General features: G+C 43.5%; 1 protein-coding gene across 1 annotated transcript in view; it reads left to right on the top strand.

The window, feature by feature from the left end:
- Positions 1–21,839, top strand: part of COL5A2 (collagen type V alpha 2 chain) — a 1,703,177-nt gene that overhangs the window by 210,197 nt on the left and 1,471,141 nt on the right. The window contains exons 5-6 of the mRNA XM_068247348.1: positions 18,034–18,132; positions 20,588–20,668. Of these exons, the coding sequence (XP_068103449.1) occupies positions 18,034–18,132; positions 20,588–20,668 (180 nt within the window). The remainder of the gene's footprint in view (positions 1–18,033; positions 18,133–20,587; positions 20,669–21,839) is intronic.

Here is a 21,839-nt window from a genome sequence, read left to right as displayed (position 1 = left end):
ATTTGCCCGCCTCCATAGGATTCTAATTGTAGCGGTACTGAACAAGTACACAGCAAGTAGAAAATGTAATTTAAAAACAAAACGTAAGCTTTTTAACAATGCCATGGAAAGTTGAGAAGGCAGTCACACATTACCTGACATCACTGACTGAGGAAGAGCAATCTCGCCATGTTGCGCAGTAGTCCAGCATGGCCGTCACTACACAAACAGCTGATAACTTGTGGTGCGTTACACAGTTAGTTTGGTGCGTCAGTGTGAAGCAGTACTCTAATTACACTTCCTAATTGATGTATACACATGCAAGATGTTTTAAAGTACGTTAGGCCTGCAATTTAGCATTTAATGTGACTTCTGCCCTTAAAACGCTGTTTTGCGTCACATCCAGATTTTTCCCCGGGACTTTTGGCGTGTATCCCACTCCGCCATGTCCCCCTCCAGGTGTTAGACCCCTTGAAACATGTTTTCCATCACTTTTGGGGCCAGCATAATATTTTCTATTTTTCAAAGTTCGCCTCCCCATTGAAGTCTATTGCGGTTCGCGAACTTTTTTGCGAACCGAACCTTCCGCGGAAGTTCGCGAACCCGGTTCGGCCCATCACTAATCTCCATCATGATTAAATGATCAGATTGGTTGAACCTGTAACATTTCTACTTTACTCATAAACTCACAGAGACTAATATACCCTGTGCTTCTCTCACACATTTATTTGAGATAGCAGAGAGAAAAAGAATACTTTCCTGAATGGAACTGTATCTTTATGCTGAAACGAGAAAGAAAAAAAAAAACTATTATGGGTTCATACAAGTACAACAAGTTTATAATAGCAAATTACTTGCCACCAGCTCTAGTGTTGAGTGAATTGGAGTCTTGTAACCAGAAAAAGAATGTGTAGTAAGTAAGGAGTTTTCTCTAAGAATTTTTGGTTCCGGAGTTCTATTTTAATGTTACTTGAATGTATTGTCGTATGGTGGAAATGTCATTTAACAAAACAATTCTTTTCAAAGCCTTTGATTGTCTTGCTAAACCATTAGTCCTTCATCTGGAAGGTAGTCTCCCTAGTGGTAATGGCGAGGCTGACTCGTTGTTAAAAAAAACTTGCTACAAGTGGTATTGATGAGCTAGGTTCGTCTACGCTGAAAACAGGCCAATAAAGAGTTATAATGGTGTTAATGGCACCACTGGCAGTAGGCACATATTACAGGCAGCATTACAAAAAAATTCAAGTTCTGTTTTCTAATACAACAGAGTAACCAAGCAGCTCAGGGTGACCAAAACCACTAGGAATGTATAGGAGGATAAAAAAATACCATACTGTATATTGTACAGAGAATGACACTTATTGCCACACTGGTCTGAACTAGGTCATGACAGACTATAACGACCATGATGGCTAAGAGTTGTGCAGCAGACCAGAGTGTGTACAGTGGCCCAATGATGATCCCTAAAGATCTGGCATGTCAGACCTTTAGCTATGCCTAAGCATGACCCAATGGCATTGTTCTTTGCACCTCCCCATCCACTGGAAGCCGCTTATACAGATGCACTTGTAGTCCCTTTGCCCCACTGCACATCGCAACAGAGGCGTCTTCAGCAAAAGGTAACATTGCACTAACGACACTGTGCAGAAGTGTCATCAGCCTTTGCACACAATGCGTCTATTGCTATGCAGGGGGGAGAAACGATGAGCATGTGTAATGGAGAAGTTTCTGGTGGTGGGAGCAGCAAGAACAATGCTGTTGTGCTGTGCTCAGGTATTGCTAAAAATCTAACACGCTGCAATCGTTGTGTGCCTGATGTAGTCACGCTGGTGTGACCATAATGACCACCCCCGCCATGGCAGTTGTTATGGTGCACCACTCAGGGTTCAGACCAGCATATATATGGACCTTTAGGTCTGGTTCAGGCAGATGTCTCAATCACCTGCCCAGAGTCTCATCCAAATGCTTTTCTGCAAGCATGCAGAAAAGCATTTGTCGACTTTCAGCGGCGGTTTCCAGCGATCGTTATTTTTAATACCGCAGGGAGACACAGGAGTGCGGAGCTAATGGACCCCAGTACGACCACACCCTGCTGCTTCCAGACAGTGAAAAAATAAAGATCAAAATGCTGCTTTTGCATAAATGGCAGTAAATGACATGCAAGTGTGTGTGTGTGAACTGGCCCTTAGTTGCTGTAGCACACAAGAGAGATGTTTTAGGTAAACACTAAATTAATGTTCAGCGCTGCGTAATATGTTGGCGCTTTATAAATACAATAAATAATAATAATAATAAACACTGTACAGTATTTATTTCTGCATCTGTAGATTTATTTCTTCATCCATATTTGAGGAAGGTTTTTCTATTTGTGATTAAAAAGTTAAAATTTTACTTAAAATGTTTTACATGATTTTGTTTGGAAACTTTTATTATACTCGAAATGGATACTAGACCCTTGCTTGATGGATTTTAGTAAGTTACAAAATTTCACGAAAATTGATTGAACCACTTTTTGCACAGAAATCTTGCAGAAATTAAACGCTAGGGAGGTTAAGTTGCTTTCTGGAATATACACTGAGAAATTTAGTTTGGACTCTTGCAAGGGACTGAAAACTGTTTAGCCTGATACTGCGCAGTGAAAGTTCTTCTCTTTAGGAAAGTTTGAGTAATTTAATTTGAACTCTTGCAAGGGACTGAAGACTGTTTATCCATAATAACAACTAGAAATAATATTCCACTCAGTAAAATAATCAGCAGCTATATTGGAGGAATTCTTCTTCACATATCTTCAGCTAGTTAATATTGTAAGAATGATACATTTGCTTAATGGATCTAGGAGAATGGAAGTATTTATCTGTTGTTTGCTAACTTTTCAGTCCAACAGCTCCAGCATATTCCTGAAGAAGAAAATTGTTATAAACAATACTTAACTATAAGAGCTACTATAGTTGTGTTATATGTCTGAAAAGTTGTTACTTATCAAAGTGTCCACAAATTTCATACAATTCTTAACCACTTTCCCCCGCCCGTACGGATTTCTCCGTCCCTTTTTCCATCCTTTAACCCCCAGGGACGGAGAAATCCGTACTTTCCGCGTTCCCGACGCTGTCCGTGCTCCCGCTTGTAAACACGCCGCCCGCCGCTAGTAAACACGCCGCCGCCCGCTCGCCCGGAGATCAATGAACGGGAAAATCCATTCCCGTTCGTTGATCTAAGCCCCACAATGATCCGCTGCTCTCCTATGGGCAGCGCGATCATTGTGAGAAAAAACTCACGTGTCCAGCCTCCTTATACTTTCTCCAAGCTTCCGGAAGGACGCTTGGAGGTCGCATTAAAACAAAAAGTTACTGTGGCCATCTTGTGGCCAAATAGTAAACTACACCCTACACATTTTTCACATACAAATAAATGACTTTTACACAAAAAATTAACTCATTACCTCCCACACTCCCCTTTTTTTTTTTTTTTTTAATTAAAAAAAAATTCAAAAATTTACAATTAAAAAAAATACATAAATAGTTACCTTAGGGACTGAACTTTTTAAATATTTATGTCAAGAGGGTATAACACTGTTACTTTATAAACTATGGGCTTGTAATTAGGGATGGACGCAAAACTGAAAAAAATGCACCTTTATTTCCAAATAAAATATTGGCGCCAAACATTGTGATAGGGACATAATTTAAATGGTTTTATAACCGGGACAAAAGGGCAAATAAATTTCATGGGTTTTAATTACAGTAGCATGCATTATTTAAAAACTATAATGGCCGAAAACTGAAAAATAATTATTTTTTTCCCCACATTTTTCCTATTTTCCCATTAAAACACATTTAGAAAAAAATAATTCTTGGCATAATGTCCCACCTGAAGAAAGCCTAATTGGTGGCGGAAAAAACAAGATATAGTTCATTTCATTGCGATAAGTAATGATAAAGTTATAGACGAATGAATGGAAGGAGCGCTGAAAGGTGAAAATTGCTCTGGTGCTCAGGGGGTAAAACCCCCCAGTGGTGAAGTGGTTAATATATGTATTTTACTTCAATCCAACTCATATTCTGCAAATTCTGAGTCAGTGTCTGATGGATTCCTCACGGTCAGAGTGTTCAGGGGTGTTACAACGGTATGGGTGTTAACATTGCAATGCAAAGACAATGGGCCCGAGTTTTCTCCCAAAACACACTTAGGCAAAGTGACCCTAAAGGTAATTAGACAATGCACCCCACCAAAAGAAAAAAAACACACATTTCATTTTAAGGCAGTGCCCTTCCCCCCCCCCCCCCCCCCCCCCCCCCAAAAAAAAAAAAAAAACAGAAGAAAGCTGCATTCACCCTATGGTGTTGTTGGAAGGGCAGATTCATAGGGCCATTTTTAGGCAAAGGCATTCCAGGCCATTGCCTGGAGTGCCATTGGTCCTGGGGCGCCATTCCTCTGGGTTAAGCTCCACTCCAGGTCCCACCCTCATGGGTGTTGGCTGATGGTGTAATGGTTAAGGGCTCTGCCTCTGACACAGGAGACCAGGGTTCGAATCTCGGCTCTGCCTGTTCAGTAAGCCAGCACTAATTCAGTAGGAGACCTTTGGCAAGTCTCCCTTACACTGCTACTGCCAATAGAGCGCGCCCTAGTGGCTGCTGCTTTGCTCTGGCGCTTTGAGTCCGCAAGGAGAAAAGTGCAATATAAATGTTATTTGTCTTTTTTTGTCTTTTTTTTGTCTTGTTCTATCACCAGCTTTGGTGTCTTGAGGAAGAGCAGCATCGCAAGTTCCCTGGAGAGCAGACATCACAAGGTCCAAATAGTTCAAGTTGCAGGCAGCCAGCCACCACTGTGTCCCTCTGTGCCACATCACCTCCCCCTTGCATCCTTCTGTCCCCTTCTCCTTCTTTCTGTCCCCCTGTGCCTTCTTTTGCCCCCCTTTGTGACTCCTTCTGTCTCCATGTGTCTCCTTCAGTCCCACTGTGCCTCCTTCTGTGTCCCTTTGTGCCTCCTTTTGTCCTCTTGTGCAACCTCTGCCCCCTGCTCTTCCTTTCTTCTTTCTGTACCTCTTTCTGTCCCCCTGTACCTCTTCTGCCTCCCTCTGCCCCCTGTGCCACCTTCTGTGCCTCTTTGTGCCTCCTTCTGTCTTCCTGTGCCTCCATCTGTCTCCCTGTACTTACTTCTGTCCCCTTGTTCCTCCTTCAGTCCCCCTCTGCCTCCTTCTGTCCTCCTGTGCCTCCTTCTGTTCCCCTTTGTGACTCCTTCTGGCCCTTGTACCTTCTTATGTTTCCCTTGTGCCTCCTTATGTCCCCTTGTGACTCCTTCTGCCTTCTTGTACTACCTCCCCCCCCCTGTGTATCCCTTTGTAGCACTGTGTCTAGCACTGTGTCTAGGCTCCCTCTGTCCCCTTGTGCCCCCTTTTATCCCCTTGTGCCACTCCTGCCCTCCTCCTGCACTCCCCAGGCCAGTGTGTAAATGCAGAGCATAGTGCAGCAGAAGCTGTGCTCTCACCTCCCCTGCAGTGCTTTGCCTGTCCGACCATCCAGTCTGTTTCCTGCTCCCTCTAGTGCTGGCACCTCACTCTCCTTGTGTCGGGTGTACAAGCAGTAGGAGATGCTGGGTACTAGACAGAGCGGATTTGTGAAAGCACAGTACTGGACTCCAGTAGAGAGGTGAGAGCACAGCTTCTGCTGTGACATACTATGCATTAACACACTAAGCTGGGGGAGTGCAGGTAAGCGGTGTGCAGCGAAATGCGACAGCATCGTCCGGCTGTTCGTATGTCAGGGACTCGCCTTGCCCTGCAAATTCACATTATGGAACTGCATGATGCTATTGCACCAATATGGATCAAAATCTCTGAGGAATACCATGAAGAATTAAGTTAGTTCTGAAGGTACATGTAAAATGCACACACATTACCTTACATATATGAAGTGCAGCGAATGTTACCTCAGACATAAATGCTTCCTTCGTATAAGTGGTTCCCCATACCCTCTCCCCTACATAGAGCTTCCTTGATTCTAATGGTCTTGCCCCCTCCCTTCCCTTATTGATTCTTTCCTGGTCTTTGGCCTCATATCACTCCCCCTCCCAAATAAAGCTTCTCTGGTGGTCTAATGATTTTCCCCTACCCTCCCCAGGTGGTGTTCTTCCTGTGCTCTCCAGCTGAGGAAATGCTAGGGGTGACATCGGAGTCCTAAACAGCGGCCCGTGTCCGCTATGCTTGTGCTCCCCCCAGCTGACATGTAATGCAAAGTATTGCATGAGCTGAAGCCATACTGCTGAATTTTCATCTGCTCCACCGAGTCCATTAATGTGCGCCCAGTCTAGCTCTACTTTCCCCCTAGTGCCCAACATCTCTTTTTGTGATAATTACACAGGGCAGGAAGAGATGCTGTCACTAGAGGACAGATTCTGTCCTAGGTGAGCTAGGACTCTGAGTTGGTTGGAACAGAGTGTAGATCCTGTTCAGTGTTCAAAGTCTAGATTGTAACAATCTGTACCACTTGGTGTAAGGGCATATCCACATGTGTGGTGGTGCAGTGGTGGGTTGTCCTGTTTACAGTACTATGCTATGTGCAGTTTTTTCTTTTACGGTGTGTATACTGGACAGTGATTACCTGGAGAAGCGCTGGAACACATGCTGATTACATTTGAAAACTGTTGCGGGAACTCTCGGCGATCCCAGAACTAAATAAGTAGACCATACTAGCCCACATGGTCCAGGGTATGGGCGGAGGGGGGCTTTAGGGGAAAGGGGTGGCCAAGCCTCCCCCTCTCCCCCAGAGCCCTTGTCCAATCTATAGACAAGGGGTTCTTCCCCACCTCTGGTGTTCCAGGAGGAGGTGGGGGTCAATGATGCCTGGGGGGGGGGGGGTTACTTGGTGGCATCTGGGAGTCCCCTTTAAGAAGGGGACCCCCAGATACCAGCCCCCTCCCAAGGAGAGATGAGTGTAGGGGTACATAGTCCCCTTTACCCATGTCCATAAAGGGTTAAAAGAAATAAAAACGCAACAAGGAGTAAAGTCTTTTAATAGTCTTAACCTCTTAAGGACTGCAGTGCTAACCCCCCTAGTGACTAGGCCATTTTTAGTAAAATAGGCCACTGCAGCTTTAAGGCTAAGCTGCAGGGCCGCACAACACAGCACACAAGTGATTTCCCCCCCTTTACTCCCCACCAACAGAGCTCTCTGTTGGAGGGGTCTGATCGCCCCCATATTGTTTATTTTTTTACAAATATTTTTGTTACTGTTTTTTATTTAAAAAGTATGTTTCTTTAAATATATTCCCTCCCTCCCTCCCCACAGCCAGCCAATTATGGCGATCGGCTGTCATAGGCTTCTGCCTATGAGAGCCGATCGCTCTCCAGTGTCCCAGGGGGACAGCCGTGTCGCCTGCGCGCGATCTCCTGCATTAGCTGGCCCCAGGACTTTACGCCCATCGGCATGACGCGGTCGGCAAGAGGTTAAATAACAATGAATACTCACCTTTAAAAAAAAAGTTGTCACGACAATATTCTAGGAAATGATCCCACGCCAATATCCTCTATCTTGGGATCTTGACTGAAGATCTCCACCGGCCGCCGCCATGATCCCCATTGGTCTGTTAAGGAAGCAATGGGGAGCCCTGGAGGGAAATTTAAAGATGCTTTTTTCTCTCAGCTATACTTAGTATAGCTGAGAGCGCCATCCTATGCGGACGCCTCACTGCCGGCTCCCGCTGTCTTCCCCACCTGCCAACACCTGTTGCACCCACCCATGCTGGCACCTAGTGCACCCATGAGGGAACTCCCTACCTACCCCCATTAGGGTTGTCCCCTCATTCAACATCTTCAAGAGGGCCCTCAAAACTGGGCTCTGGTATCCTTTAACTAATGTCCAGAGCTACGTAATATGTTGGCACTTTATAAATACAATAAATAAATACATGTTGAAAACAATATCTTTCGGATGCCTATATTTCTGCTTTGGGCACTGTAACTGTATTAACCATATTTGCAATAGCACCTATGGGGTGCCCAAATAGTCCATTAGCCACAGGCGCCCAAATTTCCTGCTACCCGTTGGGTCACCTCCATCTTGTTGTTTGCACAGAGGGTGGAAACTTGCACCAAATGTGATTTGTACGTCCACCTTAATTTCAAATAAAAGGAGGGGTGGAAGAGGTAGCAACTTTGATCCTTAGCTGTGAGTGAGGCTCTATGTATGTCACTTAATTCAGATGTTTATTCTGTATAGCATTTGCACTTTAACAAAATAGTATAGAAAGCCAGATGACCCCTGCCAGTATAGGTAACCAGATGGTCCCCCCAAGTAGAGGCAGCCAGATGAGACCTCCAGTATAGGTACCCAGATGCCCCCCTCCCAAGTATAGGAAGCCAGATGAACTTACAGTATAAGAGGCCAAATGAGAGCCTTAAGGGAGCTACAATCACTGGATGATATAATAATCAAGAAAAGTGATAAGGGTGGCAACGTGGTGTTGATGCCGAGAGAAATGTACATGGGGGAGGTAGAGAGATTGTTGGCTGATGGTAATTGTTATAGAAAAATTCGTGGAAATCCTTTCAAGGAATTGGTGGAAGAAATTAATAGAAAATTATCATGGGGCCTAGTGGAAGGAGTTCTACTGGAAAGGGAATTTAGGTATATGGAAATAAAAGAGTACAATATACCAACATTTTATATAATTCCTAAAACCCATAAAAATATAAGTAATCCCCCCGGTAGACCCATAGTATCAGCTAATGGTGGCCCTTTGGAGAGAGTAGCCCAATATATTGATGAGAAGTTGAAGCCAATAATGATCTCTCTGCCTTCTTTTGTACGAGATACCATGGATGTATTGAAAAAAAAAAATTGAAAATGTGGTACTACCAGATGAATGCCTTTTAGTGTCGTTGGATGTCGAGTCATTGTTCACATCCATACCCCATGGAATTGGTTTAAATGCATTGGGATATTTTTTAGAAAGACATTATGGTGAGGGGGAGGAGAATCATAATGTGTTCGTACAGGATTTGATGAGGCTTGTGTTGACGAGGAACTATTTTGAATTCAATGGTGACTATTACCAACAGTTGAGGGGCGTGGCCATGGGGGCGGCGTGCTCCCCGGCCTACGCATGTCTGCACCTAGGTATGTGGGAGTTGGAGGAGGTGTTTGGCATGCGTGGGTTCGGGGAGGGTGTCGCCCTCTGGCTGCGCTTCATTGACGACATTTTGATGGTGTGGAGAGGTGATAAGGAAAGTCTAGTGAAATTTGTGGATAAATTGAACAGCAATAAAAGAAATATTTTAGTAACATGGACATGTGACGAAAGTCAGATTACCTTTTTAGATCTAAAATTGACAAAAAGTGGGAATCGTCTAATATCAACACGTTATAGAAAAGAAAGTGCAGGCAATACCTTGTTGCACGCGAGAAGCCATCACATGGGATCCCAAATTAAAGCAGTACCAATAGGGGAATTCTTAAGAATAAGGCGAAATTGTGCTACGGTAGAGTTATATAAGGCAGAGGCAAAACAACTAAGAGGTAGATTAAGGGAGAGGGGGTATTCCTCCAGATTAATAAGTAAAGCATACATAAGAGGTTTAAAAACTGAAAGGGAAGAACTGTTAGAGAAAAAGAACAAGAAACAGGAGAAACAGGAGGAAGTTACCAGATTAGTGACAAGATATGGAGATCATTGGGAGGAGTTACAAAATGTCTTAGAGAAAAATTGGGGAGTGTTGACATTGGATAAAGAAATAGCCTCAATAGTAGGCGAAAGACCCCATTTGACGGCTAAACGCAGCAGCAATTTGAAAGACATGCTGGTGTCAAGTGAATTGAGGAAAGAGAAGAAAACAAAAACAAGACGTAAAGGCATGTTTAAATGTCAAAACTGTTCACACTGTAGATATGTAATTGAAGGGGAAGAATTTTCTGATAGTTCAGGCAGCAAACAATTTAGGATAAGAGATTATATAACCTGTGCCACAACCAAGGTAATTTACCAGATTTTATGCCCATGTGGCAAGATTTATATTGGAAAGACGGGAAGAGATCTAGGTACCCGGATAGGAGAACATCTCAACAACATAAAAAACAAAAAAATCGAAAGTGCAGTGGCAGTCCATTTTAATGAATGCCAGGGGGGGGAATACAAGGGGTTTCAAATTTAGAGGAATCTATAATCTCAAAATAAGCCCTAGGAGGGGAGATTTTGATAGGTTATTACTCCAAAAGGAGTGTATGTTGATCTATAAATGTAATACGATGACCCCCCAGGGAATAAATGCTGATTTCAATTTAGGGGTATTTTTGTAAAATTTGTGGATGGAGCTCTTCCCCTCATTCCAGATGAGTGATATAGGATTTGGGATGGACTTTTGGGAGTCTCCCCTGGGTGGGGGCCCCATTCCCCGCAGTTTTGTAGGTTGGGGGAAGTGTTTCCTGGGTCCCCTCTCGATGCAGGTAGAATAAGTCCATGAAGTGTTGGATAATAACCGGTAGGTAAACTAGATATCAAGAATGTATGGTAATGCATTGATACTAGGGAAAGTGTTATAGTAACATTTATGAAGATTCATGTAAGTCTGGTGACTGAAAAAAGCAGCAATGGGAATAAAAGAGCTAATTGCATTAAAATAAATTTACATATATTTCTTGAAGAATTTAGTGTAAGAAATAAGGGAAAAAGTGTAAATTATAAAGAAAATCTGCAGTTGCTAAAAAATCCACAAGATGGTGCTGAAGAGCCAGACAGAATGTTTATTCATGAATTGATCCTATATAAGCCCTCTAGAGGCCATAGAGAAACCGGAAATAGAGTCCATGCCTTGAAAAAACTCGTGGAAACGAGTGAAACGCGTTGGCTACAATTGGACCGTACAGGCTACCGTAGGAGGCAGAGGTGGAGTTGAGGAAGCGGCATCCAGAGCCGGAGAAGTTGCGCAATACCGCCGGCCGTGGTTTAATAGCGGTGCAGCGCGAACTGCAAACGCCACAGAGACGGAAGCCTTAGGAAACATAGAAGGGCTGAGGATTCACAGAGGTAGTGGGGACGCCCACGCACTCATCCTCGCCCCAGAAAACTTTAAAGGCATGGTAAGACTGTTCTTATTTCTCGTGGCAAGCGAGTCATGAAACAACTAAAACGGTTAATCATCCACTAGTGCCTCACTACGGGCCTTTGTGATTTTTATACCACATGTAAATTCATGGACACTATCACCATAACCCTGAAAGGAAATTTTTTTTTTTTGGAACATTGAAAATATTTTTAACATGAATGTTGGGCAAGAGTCTCTATATAACAAACAAGCGATCTAAGTGCTCTTAAATACAAGACCTGGTAAAGGGACAGTGCAATATAACCAATTAATTGAGCGACTGCAGTCAAATGAACTCTTTGCAGAGGGAATTATGTCAATTCATGTTGGTTCCTGTATCAGGGGTATAATAGGGCGTGTGCAATAATAGTGGATAGTGTGGGGAGGTCACTGATGTGTTTATATGCAATGTTGTTGTAATACACTTTAGAGTGAAGCCAACTCCACCTGTCCAGTGTATTTATTAATAGTTATGTATACTGTGCAATGCATAGAAAATTGATCAGGTTTAGTAATATATAGCCAGATGACCCTACAGTACAGACAGCCAGATGACCCCTCCAGTATAGGTACCTAGACAGACAAATAACATTTATATCGCGCTTTTCTCCTGGCAGACTCAAAGCGCCAGAGCTGCAGCCACTAGGGTGCGCTCTATAGGCAGTAGCAGTGTTAAGGAGACTTGCCTAAGGTCTCCTACTGAATAGGTGCTGGCTTACTGAACAGGCAGAGCCGATATTCGAACCCTGGTCTCCTGCGTCAGAGGCAGAGCCCTTAACCATTACACCATCCAGCCACCTAGATGCCCCTCTCCCCTCTCCCAAGTATAGAAAGCCGGATGAACTTAGAGTATAGATAGTCAGATGACCCTACAGTATAGACAGCCAGATATAGTATAGGGAACCAGATTACTCCCCAGTATAGGCAGCCAGATGCCCTTCTCCACAGTATAGGAAGCTAATATAGGAAGCCAGATGACCACCCCCAGTGTAGGTAGCTAGATGACCTCCCCCCCATTATAGGCATCCAGATGTCTACCCAGTATAGGTAGCCAGGTGACCCCCATCAGTATAGGTAGTCAGATGACCAATATGGGTTGCCATGTGACTTCCTCAGTATAGGAAAAGCCAGGATTGGTAGCCAGATGAGCCCCAGTATAAGTATCCAGATGACTTCCCAGTATAGACATCCAAATGTACCCCCTCCCCCAGCATAGGTAAACAGGTGACCTCCCTATCTGTATAGGTAACTAGATGACCACCCCAGTATAGGCAGCTAGGTGTGTGCCCCCTCCCCCATATAGGTAGACAAGTGATTTCAGTACAATACAGGTGGCTAGATGCCCCCCCCCCAAGCAAAGGGAACGGCCAGCTGCACCCTCCTCTATACAGGCAACCAGATGTCACCCCCCCCCCAGCATAGCTAGCCAGGTGACCCTACCCCAGTATAGAAAGCCAGATGACCCCCCCCCCCCCCCAGAATCCAAAGCTAATATAGGAAGCCAGATGACCTCCCCCAGTATAGGAATCCAGGTGGCTACCCAGTATCGGAAGCCAGAGGACCCCCCCCCCGAGTGTTGCTAGTAAGATAACCCACCAGTATAGGCAGCCAGATGCTCCCCTCCCCCCGGTACAGTAAGCCAGATCCCCACCGCCAGAATAGGTAGCCAGGTGACCACCCAAGTATAGGAAGACGGGTTCCTTATGGTATATGTAGCTAGATGACCCCCAGAGTAAAAGTACCCAGATGACAACCCCCCACCCAATATAGGAATGTAGATGCATCCCTAGCATACATCTGTCCTAATATTTGGTACCAAACACAGAATGGGCTGAATATAACAAAAACAAAAAACTAAAAATACTCTCCTTACAAAAGGATTGAGCTGAATTTGAGATTAACTTAAAACATAACTTTTAATAAATATGTGTTAAAATTGCTATACCCTTTTCTTGCAGTGGAATGACAATATTTATGCTACATATGCAGACAGAAATATAATAGGATAGCACTAGGGCATTTTGCTTTACAATAACCTTAAAGAAACTCTGTAACAAAAAAAAGTTACCCTGGGGGGTACTCACCTCAGGTGGGGGAAGCCTCCAAATCCTATTGAGGCTTCCCCTGTCCTCCTGTGTCCCACAGCAGTCTCGCTGTGCCCCTCCGAACAGCGGGGAAGTAAATATTTGCCTTTCCGGCTCCAGTGCAGGCACAGTATCCGCTCTCCGCTCGGAGATAGGTGGAAATAGCCGATCGCTGTATGCCCGCTCTACTGTGCAGGCGCAAGTCACAATTACTTGACTCAAATGGTAACGGAACCAACTAGGGGGAATGCGTTACTGGATTTGATCATTTCTAATAAACCAGATAATGTAGCAAATGTGTAGGTTCAAGAACATTTGGGTAATAGTGATCAAAACATGATAACGTTTGATCTGGTGACTGATAGGCCACGGGGCAGCGGGACCACTAAAACTATGAATTTTAGAAAAGCTAAGTTCAATCAACTCAGGCAGGCACTAAGTTTGGTGAACTGGGATAATGTACTACAAGGGGAGGACACTGAAGGGAAATGGCAAGCTTTTAAACGTATTCTCAATCAATATTGTAGTACGTATATCCCATATGGAAACAAAATGTCTAGGAATAAAAAAAGGCCTCTATGGATGAATAGAAAGGTTAGAGATAAAATGAAGGGGAAAAAGAATGCCTATAAGGTCCTAAAACAGGAGGGGACCGAGTCCTCATTAAGCAATTATAAGGAGTGCAATAAAAGTTGTAAAAAAGAAATTAGGCTGGCAAAGATTGAAGCTGAAAATCAAATCGCTAAGGATATCAAATCTAACCCAAAGAAGTTTTACAAGTACATCAACTCTAAAAAAAAGAAAGGTTGACTGTATTGGACTCCTAAAGGATGAGGGTGGGAACTCAATGGTCAATTACAGAGGCAGAAGAGTCTCAATCTTCCAACTGTAATATTAAATACTTAACGCAGGAAGAAGTGAAGGCAAGACTAAATAAATTAAAAATAGACAAGGCACCTGGCCCGGATGGCATGCAGCCTCGGGTCCTAAGGGAATTAAGTTCAGTTATAGATAAACCCATTTATCTTATCTTTTGTGAATCTCTTTCAACTGGCAGAGTCCCAGTGGATTGGCGTACAGCCAACGTTTTCCCATTATTTAAGAAGGGCAAAAAATCAGATCCAGGAAATTATAGACCTGTAAGCTTAACATCAGTTGTATGCAAACTATTTGAGGGGTTACTAAGAGATACTATACATGACTTCATAGTAGAAAATAATCTTATTTCTCAGCATCAACATGGGTTTACTAAAGACAGGTCCTGTTTGACTAACTTTTATGAGGTAGTGAACGTTAATGTGGATATTGAGAATGCTGTAGATGTGATATACTTGGGCTTTGCAAAGGCCCTCGACACTGTTCCACACAGAAGTCTGGTGCAAAAGTTGAGGATGCAAGGACTGGGTAAGAGTCTGTGTGCATGGATAGGGAACTAGCTAATGGATAGAAAACAAAGAGTTGTGGTCAATGGATCATACTCAAAATGAGTGACTGTTAGCAGTGGGGTCCCACAGGGGTCTGTACTGGGTCCAGTGCTCTTCAATGTTTTTATTAATGACCTAGTAGATGCAGTAGTAAGCAATGTTGCTATTTTTGCAGATGATACAAAATTGTGCAGAATCATCAACTCTCAGAAAGATAGGGACATATTACAACAAGATCTGGCTATATGGGTACATAAATGGCAGATGAAATTTAATGTTGAAAAATGTAAAGTCATGCATTTTGGTCATACCAATGGTCTAGCACCATACAAAATAAATGGGATACAGTTGGGGACATCAAACTTGGAGAAGGACTTAGGAGTAGCCGCTGCAGCTAAAGCAAACAAAATGTTGGGATGCACTAAAAGGGAAATAAAAACTCGAGATGCTAGCATAATATTGCCCCTGTTTAACTCTCTAGTAAGGCCACATCTGGAATATGGAATTCAGTTCTGGGCACCACATTGCAGGAAAGATATTGCAGTTTTAGGGCAGGTGCAGAGACGAGCAACAAAATTGATTCATGGGATGGAAGGTCTCGCTTACCAAGAAAGGTTAGATAAACTGGGTTTATTTAGTCTAGAGAAAAGACGGCTTAGAGGGGATCTTATTAACATGTATAAATACATCAGAGGGCAATACAAAAGTTTGACGGATGAGCTTTTTGTCCCTAGGTGTAACATCCGAGGCAGCTGCGGCGAACAGCACCGCCGCCGCAGCTGCCTCCAGGCGCTCATCCGTCCGTTCGGCGGGCAGGACGCCGAGGACGGAACGTTACCCTGTACAGGGGCCTGCCATAGCGCGCGGGCGCACGCATAGACGCGAACTTTATGCGGGGAGGAAGCCCCGTCAGCTGACCTGCTGGTCGGCTGACGTCAGGGGAGACCCCCGGCGCCCAGGATTGGCTGATGAGAGGGGGCGTGCCAGTGAGGTCTCCTCTCCTTCATAAGCCTCCAGCCTGCATTTCCACTTCGTCTGTTGTCGTGAATACTTGCGTGTGAACGCACAGACCTTAGATAGCTCCCTGGTGTTGATGCTACGGATTTCACACCAAGTTAGGTTATTGCTCTTGTGATTATTGTTTTGTATAGACTAGATCCGGGGTGTCGACACCAAGGATGTCACACCCAGACTAGGATATTTCTATTGTATTGATCTCCTGTGTACGACTCTGGCTAGCACTCTGACTTTCTGATCCTGTACTTCTGCCCATCTGTCTACCTGTTGCTGAACCTCTGCCTGATTACCGTTTACTCTCTTGCCTCACGATTCTATACCGATACGTACCTTCCTGTTGCTGAACCTCTGCCTGATCACCGATTACTCTCTTGCCTCACGATTTTGTATATACTGATCTCTCTGTTGCCGAACCTTGCCTGCCTGACCATTCTACTCATCAGTGGGCCCTTGCCACTGGTGAGGTATTAGTTACACCAGGTCCTCTGGTGGAACAGTTCTCTTTACCTGTGGTACAGCCTTAATTACCCACACTATTAGGGTATCTGTTATTGTAGTACCATTGTATCTCTTACACTACTGTCCAGTCTGGGTCACCCGCTCCTCGGGTGTTCTCGTGCCTGCAATATTGTCTGAATCACCCGCTCCCCGGGAGATTCAGCCTCTTCAATATTAAACTCTCCAGCCTGCTGGAACTTGTACGCTAGTGCACGTATTGTGTACTGTTATTACCTCACCAGCCCTTTGGTGTGGTTTTGGTCTAACTATTGAGTTACTGTTGCACCCAAACACTTACACGTTTCTTGGTGTCCAGAGGTTAGTCATACTTGTATTATTGGTGATTCTGCAGATCACTAATAATCAGGTATACGTCTGTATTCTTGGTGATACTGCAGATCACCAATAATCAGATACTCTCTGTGTGCTGACACCCTTCGTCACACTAGGCCTTCTCAAAGGACTAGAGGACATGATCTGCACATGGAGGAAAAACGTTTTTGCTGTTTATTTTGGAAAGGGTTCTTTACAGTAAGAGTGATTAAGATGGGGACTGCATTGCCACAAGAAGTAGTTATGGCAAATTCTATACCGGCATTTAAAGGGGGCTTAGATGCTTTCCTTGCGTTGAAAGACATCCATGGCTACAATTACTAGGTAATACCCAATGATGTTGATCCAGGGATTTTGTCTGATTGCCATCTGGAGTTGGGAAGGAATTTTTTTTCCCTTTTGGGGCTAATTGGACCATGCCTTGTAAGGGCTTTTCGCCTTCTTCTGGATCCACAGGGAAATGTGAGGGAGCAGGCTGGTGTTTTACGTTGAACTCGATGGATGTATGTCTTTTTTCAACCCAAATAACTATGTAACTATGCAACTTGCTCTACGTACATAAAATATGTATTGTACTGTCCACATTTTGATTTCAGAGTCTTACATAGTAAATAAAGAGAAAACTGTTTCAGGCATTTGCCATTTTGGAATCCCTGTGTCTGAAGCCAATCCTGATGTCATTTCCTCCCTTGCTCTGGGAGGAGGGCAGCCAATGCAAATGCAGACAATCTTCAGACACTCCCACCCAGCTCTGCAATAGAAAGTACATTGTCATTGTGTGACTCTGTAGCTTGAAACACATGAGAAATATTGGCCAATCAGAGAGGAACTGAGTGTGGGAGGGGAAAAACAGGAGGGAACGATGCTTCAGTCAATCAGGCTGCATTAGTTAAGTCTGAGGGAATAGTAAGGAAGCAAAAAAAGACAACTCTGCATGTCATGCATCTTCCTTTGTGTGGCAATGTACCAAATAAGAGCCATGCAAACTGGGGAATGATCTTTTATCAACAAAAAAAGTAAGAGTAATTTTTAACTTTAAGATTGCTGGTTGGCATCCTTATTACTTGTTTACCAGATAAAAATAACGAATTGATTTTTGATTTTATGCCTGACAGTTACGCTTTAATACAAAAAATAACCCTACATGTTTTACTTCAAGATGGGGGTTCATCTAGGGTGTAAAAGATAAAGTGCATAAGGGAACAGTGCAAAAGCCATTTGGAGAAAATTCTGTCTCTATTTTACAATTGATAATTGTGCCCCTTTAAAGGAAACGTTAAGTGAGTTGCAAATAGTGACACATATTTGCTTCCTTTTAAACAATACCAGTTGCCTGGGAGTCCTGCTGATATCTTTAGCTGCCGTAATGTCTGAATCGCACACCTAAAAGAAGCATGTGGCTAATCTGTTGAGTCTTCGGTCCGAAAACCTGATCTACAAGCTTGTTTATCTGTGTATAAAAGTATTTCAGGAAGATAATCACAAGGACAGTCAGGCGATTTGCATTGTTTAAAAGGAAATAAATAAGTTAGCCTGATTTCAGGTCCGGTTTAAGGTGGGCTTTAAGTTATCCAATCACAATCTGAAAATGACAGGGTATTAAAATGTTTCACTTATTTTAAAGGGTTCTCGAGGACCTGCTGGTATTGATGGAGAACCTGGTATCCCTGGACAGCCTGGAGAACCCGGACCACCTGGACATCCTTCCCTTCCTGGAAGTCATGTAGGTGAAAACTAATTTAACGGTTTAACTGTTCAGAAACATAAGAGTTAATTGACAGTGGTAGACCTATTTGGTAAAAATGTCATGGTTGTCAATTTACCAGTATTTACCAGTATTTCATGTGATATTTTAAGGAATGATGCTGTACTTAGATGTACTTTGATGCTGTTCACATCATCAAACGCGGATGGTCACGCATGCGGAACGCAACGCATGTGAATGCACGCCATCCGCGTTTGTGTGCGTTGCGTGGCTGATCCCATCACTGAAAAGTGAATGGGACAGCCACGCGTTTTTACAAAAAATGCGTGCAGCATGCGTTCCCGGACCGCACAGGTCCGGAACGCATGCAGTGTGAACATCAGACATCAGACATGTGCATCAACTCAAAACCATTAGTATCACAACAGTATTAACCTTTTTTTAATTTCTACATACTATTGTAAATTAAGGAAAATAAGTCTTTATTATTAACTTTATTTTCCTTAATTGTTTAATTAGTTTTCTCCTTTTTCCCCTGCTCTGTTGCTAAATCCTTTTCCAAGGATCTGTTTGCATTGTAACGCAAAGAAAAACTTTCTGATAATCATTATGATATAAATGAAATCAATTTCACTGTGTTTCCATTTTCTATTACAAGATACCATGAGGTTTTCCAAAGCAGTAAATGCTGTTTTATGAACACAATTTTTATAATGCAGTGATCTGTACTGAAACACCAGCTGTGGCCCAATGGTAAAGATTTTTTCCAAAGTTAAACTAGCGCCTATAATTGTTTTCTTAAATACATAAAAAAACAGAGATGGCTGACACTCAAAGGGGACTGGCAGAACTCACAATTGAAGCGAGGTCCAACACTGTGTTCATGGTTTATAGACAGTAACATCAAAGGAAAGGAGAGGATCAGAGCTGGGCACCAGTGTAACAGAACTTCAGAGCTTTATTCCATCAGAGGCCTCTGACTAAGCGGGAAGACCCAAGAAATGGTTGTCAAGATGCTCTATCACCCTTTATGTTTAACCTCTTGAGGACCAAAGGTTTATACCCCTGTAGTGACCAAGCGATTTTTTACAATTCATCACTTTGCCACTTTAACGATTACTCGGCCATACAACTTGCCACCTAAATAAATTTTACCTCCTTGCCACTAATGGAGCATTGTTTTGGTGGTCTCTGATTGCTGCTGCAATTTTTATTTATTTTTTATTTTTTTATTAATTTAAAAAGATTTTTTTTTTAATTAAAAAATCCTTTTTACATTTCCCTCCCTCCCCCTAAATCGGCCCTGACTACGATCCTTACACTACACTACCCTTTCATAGGCATCAGTCTCTGAGGGGGATTACATTGTGAGCCACTCCTGACAGCTAAGTGATGAGGGAGTCCCCTGTTCAACGCTGTGCTAGATCACAGAGCTGTACAAATGTAAATAGGCTTTTTTTCTATATTGCAGCCTGCCAGCTCTGATTGTGGCTGGCAGGCTGATCGTCACATCCCCGCTCTGTTTACAGCTGGGGATGCGTGCTAGAGCGAGAGTGCGTTCCCAGCTAATCCCGCCCACCGCACTTGTTGGTAATCAGCGTTAGGTGGTCCCCCAGCAGCCACGCTCCCACCGCCCATCGGCGTTAGGCCATCAGGAGCTGGTTAATACTTTAATGTACCTGATAGAATAAAGCTCTGAAGTTCATTTACGCTGGTGCTGGGCTCTGATCCTCTCCTTTCCTTTGATATATTTGTTTTCTGCTTGTACCCTAGTACTTTTCTAAAAATGGATGCAGTCGGTTGCTAAAATGGATGCAGATGGTTGAGTTTCCAAATCTGTATTTTGACACAGCAGTTTTAATCACGTTAGTGAGTGTGCCACAAATCGCAACATTCACATTGCCAATTTTCTATAAGAGAAATATGTTTTAATACATTGATTTAAAAGTGTTGCATAGTAATTTGGGTGTGAGATGTGTATAGTAGAATGTCGGTAATGTAACCAATATTCTACTATCGCCTGTTATCGACTGTGGAATATTGGTGATACTGATATACTACTGTTACCCTATAGCTTAACACTAACCTACCCCCTAACTACGTCTAACACTGCTGCTGTCCACCACCATTACCTGGAGTTCTGCTTAACAGTATTCAAACTCCCCCAACACAACCATAGCTGCTACCCTGGAATTCGGCCACACAATAGCCTTTCTGCATCTATCACCACATTCACCACCACTAGCCGGAGTTCAGCTATACTATAACGAAATTTTGGCTCGCAAATTATCTGCCGTAGCCGCTAATTTAATAAATTTGCATTGGAGCCTATGGTGGGTGGTGGCCAATTTCTGGGCCGCACATCACACCCAAATCACCTCTTTCCTGTTTTAATTTAATATATAGCCTTCTGTAATAAATATTGGTAATTTTCTATAAGTAATTCTATTTCATGTATTTATTTATGCCATAGCCATTTTCATCTCAAATGCAAGGTGGTTTTGATGAGAAATCTGGTCTTGGCTCTCAAATAGGACTAATGCCGGGTTCAGTGGTAAGACAAATTCTATTTAATGTTAAGTATTTTTGTAGTATCACTTTTCACATCTTGTGTTATCTTATGTTATATACTCCACTATTCCTTGAGCCTGAATAACGTGTGTACACACCTTTGATGGATGTCACCCGTCGGGGATAGGGATGGGATCCCCTTGGGCGACATCGCTGGGCCGGGCTGCACATATGGGTGTGTAGGTGACTATGCATTCTGTTGCTATGTGGGGGGTGGAGGGATGATGGAGCAGCACATGCATGACATAACGTGGCAGGTGGGGAAGCGGTGTGCACAAAAGAATCGTCCGTCGCTGGGGGAGTTGATCCACTGGGCAGAATGCTTCTGAGTCACCAGTCAGGAGCCTCTGTACACATGCCTGATTATTGTCTGAGGCGGTCATTATTAGAGATGTCTTAAACATCACATTTTCCATTTGCGAATGGCAAGCGCGAACTTCGACAAATGTTCGCGAACAGGCAAATTTGGCGAATCTCCATAGACTTCAATGGGCAGGCGAATTTAGAAAGACTGTTTCTGGCCACAAAAGTGATGGAAAACTTGTTTCAAAGTGTCTAACACCTGGATAGGGGCATGCCGGAGGGGGATCCATGCCAAAAGTACCACCAAAAATTACGGAGTTGACGCAGAGTCAGGTTTTAATCCCTAAAGGGCAGAAATCACAGTACATTCCTAAATTTGAGGAAAAAAGGGCTGCTTTTAAATGTCCAGAGTGCTCATGTAAGAGTTATGCCCGCTTCACACTGACAGACCAAATGTGTGGCACACAATTAAATAATATCACTAGAAGTGGGCACAGGTGTGGCTCAGTGCCAGTGTGCTCTGTCTGTGCACTATCAGACAGACACTGAGAATATACCGCAACAGTTCAAACACAATTTAGTGAAAATAACAGAGGCCCTGGAGCAATATTGTGCTTTGTAGTGGGCACTGGGCACAATGGTGGGTGCCTGTGGGCTGTGGAATGTCGCACACACACCCCAAAAAAAAAAAAAAAGCAGAAGGATGAAGTAGCCCTTTAGGGCTCGTTCCCACTGTTGCGACGCGATTTCGGCCGCATTCCGACGCTTGTAAAAACGCATGCGGATGCGTTTCCGCATGCGTTTTTACCCGCGATTTCGCATGCGATTTCGCATGGCAGGGTGCCATGCGA

Source organism: Hyperolius riggenbachi, chromosome 7, assembly GCF_040937935.1.
Source record: "Hyperolius riggenbachi isolate aHypRig1 chromosome 7, aHypRig1.pri, whole genome shotgun sequence".
In the NCBI taxonomy this organism is placed as follows: Eukaryota; Metazoa; Chordata; class Amphibia; order Anura; family Hyperoliidae; genus Hyperolius; species Hyperolius riggenbachi.
Note: the sequence above shows the minus strand (reverse complement) of the source record. Positions and strands in the feature narration are given on the sequence as shown.